Genomic DNA, 2,113 nt, shown 5'->3' with positions numbered 1-2,113 from the left:
AAACAAGATAAGAGAAGGCAAGACAGTACAAGACAGGACAAATTAGATGGGACATTAGATGACAAGATGGGACAAAACAAGTGAAGAGAAATCAAAACAAGACAAAGCGAGAAGAGAGGACAAAACAAGACAAGAGAAGACAAAACAAGAGAGGACAAAACAGAAGAAGAGTCAAGAAGACCAAACAAGACAAGAGAAAATAGAAGACAAAACAAATTAAGAGAAGACAAAACAACTAGAGAAGTTAAGATTATGAAATATTAAACAATTGCTTTGAAGATATTGCAGATTAAATCCATGTGGTGTGTTTGAAAAAGTTTGCACATAAAAACTATCATTAGAAAACTGGAGGCAGTCTTTTATGGCTCCAGGCATTCCTCCAACCACATGAAACTCAGCCAGTAGATAGGAGGAAGTAGGGCTTTGCATCGGGATTGGATGCAGACTGAATAAAAACCAGATGGATTGAGGGACATGGAATGTGAAGGGAGAGTCCAGGGGAAGCTGTCCCTTAATCCACTCAAGAATGTAGAGTGCACAAATTTGATCCATTAACCCCTTCAATTTCCCTTCGGTGTGACTTAATTGAATTCATACCACACTGTATTTGATTTACTCACAATTAAACCATCTTCATTACTGTCTATTAACAACAATTAGTTTGTTCAAAGTGTGATGGTTCAAAACTCGTTTTTTCAACTTTCCCATTTAATGTGAAGTTTTTCTTAGATGTCCTAAGCCAATACTTACAGAAACCAATCAACGGCAATGATGAGTGTGATGTCATCAGTGGGCAGGCCTACAGAGGTTAGCACTATCACCATGGTAACCAGTCCTGCCTGCGGGATTCCGGCTGCTCCAATACTGGCCGCTGTGGCTGTGATACTGATGGGAAAAAGTACAAAAAACAGATAGAAATTTGAAGGTATTTCAGCTGTGTAAAGAAAAAAAAGAAAAAAATCACTCATTGCAGTGCAACTGAAAAAAAGGCGGACGTTACACAGATCTGACCGCTCGATCATCCTTTGTTAAAGCATTGAAGAGGGTCACTTAAATTTATTCCCTTGACTGAAATACTATCCCTCATCTATCCCAATAGTCAAATAGCAAGACTGGTGGTTAAAAGTCTTTTATAAAGCTGGAACTTGTGGTTTTGAGACTTGGAGATACTTCAATTGAGTTAAGTAGTATTTCATGCCATAATGAAAGACAAATGTCATAGAAATATCCAAAAACTCTCAGAACAGGCAACATTTACTCAATCAAATCCTGTTGGGGAAGATGTTTAATGATATTATACACACTGCTGAATGTTTGGCATTATTATTGAATGGTTAAAGAGCAAAACTTGTAGAGTGAATGCTTTTCACGTCACATACCTGATGGTGAGAATCTGTCCGAAGTTGAGGTCATAATCATTGACCTGAGCGATGAAGATGGCTGCCAGGGCTTCATATAGAGCTGTGCCATCCATGTTTATTGTGGCGCCGACAGGGAGCACGAAACGGGTTACACGCTTGTCCACTTTGTTGTTTTCCTCAAGGCATTTAAAAGTGATGGGCAAAGTGGCAGAACTGTGAGAGGAGAAAGGGAGAAGGAGAATGACGGACAGAAAGTGTGTGAGTGAGACACATGAGGAAAACTCCACCCTGTCATCCAGAAACTACAGTGATCCGCTGAATTGTTGTTTTTGCTTTAATACTGACCAATCAATTAGAGAAAGCAAATATAAATCATGCTTATCAAGCCTGACCATCTGACATACCAATATCATTTTTGTTCCCCTGTACACTGACTATTGTATATGAGAGAATAAATAAATTCAATAAATTCTTCCTTGACCTTGACCTTTCTTGTCAGTCTGATTCTGAGTTGAACTGTATAACTTTTGGCCCAATCACATACCTGGAGGATGTTCCCAGGGCAGTGATGAGTGCCTGCAACAGCCCCGCGATGAAAACGAAAGGGTTCTTCCGGGTGACGACGAAGTAGAGAGTTGGCAGGACGAAGATGGCGTGGATTAGCAACCCACAAATGACTGTCACTGTGTACATTCCCAGCTGGCCACCCATGGCTGAAATGTCGTCCATCTCCACGATTTTACCGGCAATCA

General features: G+C 40.2%; 1 protein-coding gene across 1 annotated transcript; it reads right to left on the bottom strand.

Moving 5' to 3' along the window:
- Window positions 1–728: 728 nt before the first annotated feature.
- LOC111653953 (excitatory amino acid transporter 1-like) lies at window positions 729–2,107 on the bottom strand. The gene is made up of 3 exons (XM_023404716.2): window positions 1,906–2,107; window positions 1,380–1,574; window positions 729–885 (listed from the first exon to the last, which is right to left on the bottom strand). Exons 1-3 carry the CDS (start codon window positions 2,088–2,090, stop codon window positions 747–749), a joined length of 519 nt encoding a protein of 172 aa, XP_023260484.2. The 5' UTR covers window positions 2,091–2,107; the 3' UTR covers window positions 729–746.
- Window positions 2,108–2,113: the final 6 nt, after the last annotated feature.

The sequence above is a fragment of the Seriola lalandi genome, unplaced genomic scaffold (assembly GCF_002814215.2).
Source record: "Seriola lalandi dorsalis isolate HSWRI2012SDOR001 ecotype SW California unplaced genomic scaffold, Sedor1 jcf7180001974366, whole genome shotgun sequence".
Classification (NCBI taxonomy): domain Eukaryota; kingdom Metazoa; phylum Chordata; class Actinopteri; order Carangiformes; family Carangidae; genus Seriola; species Seriola lalandi.
This window is presented reverse-complemented; position numbering and strand designations above follow the sequence as displayed.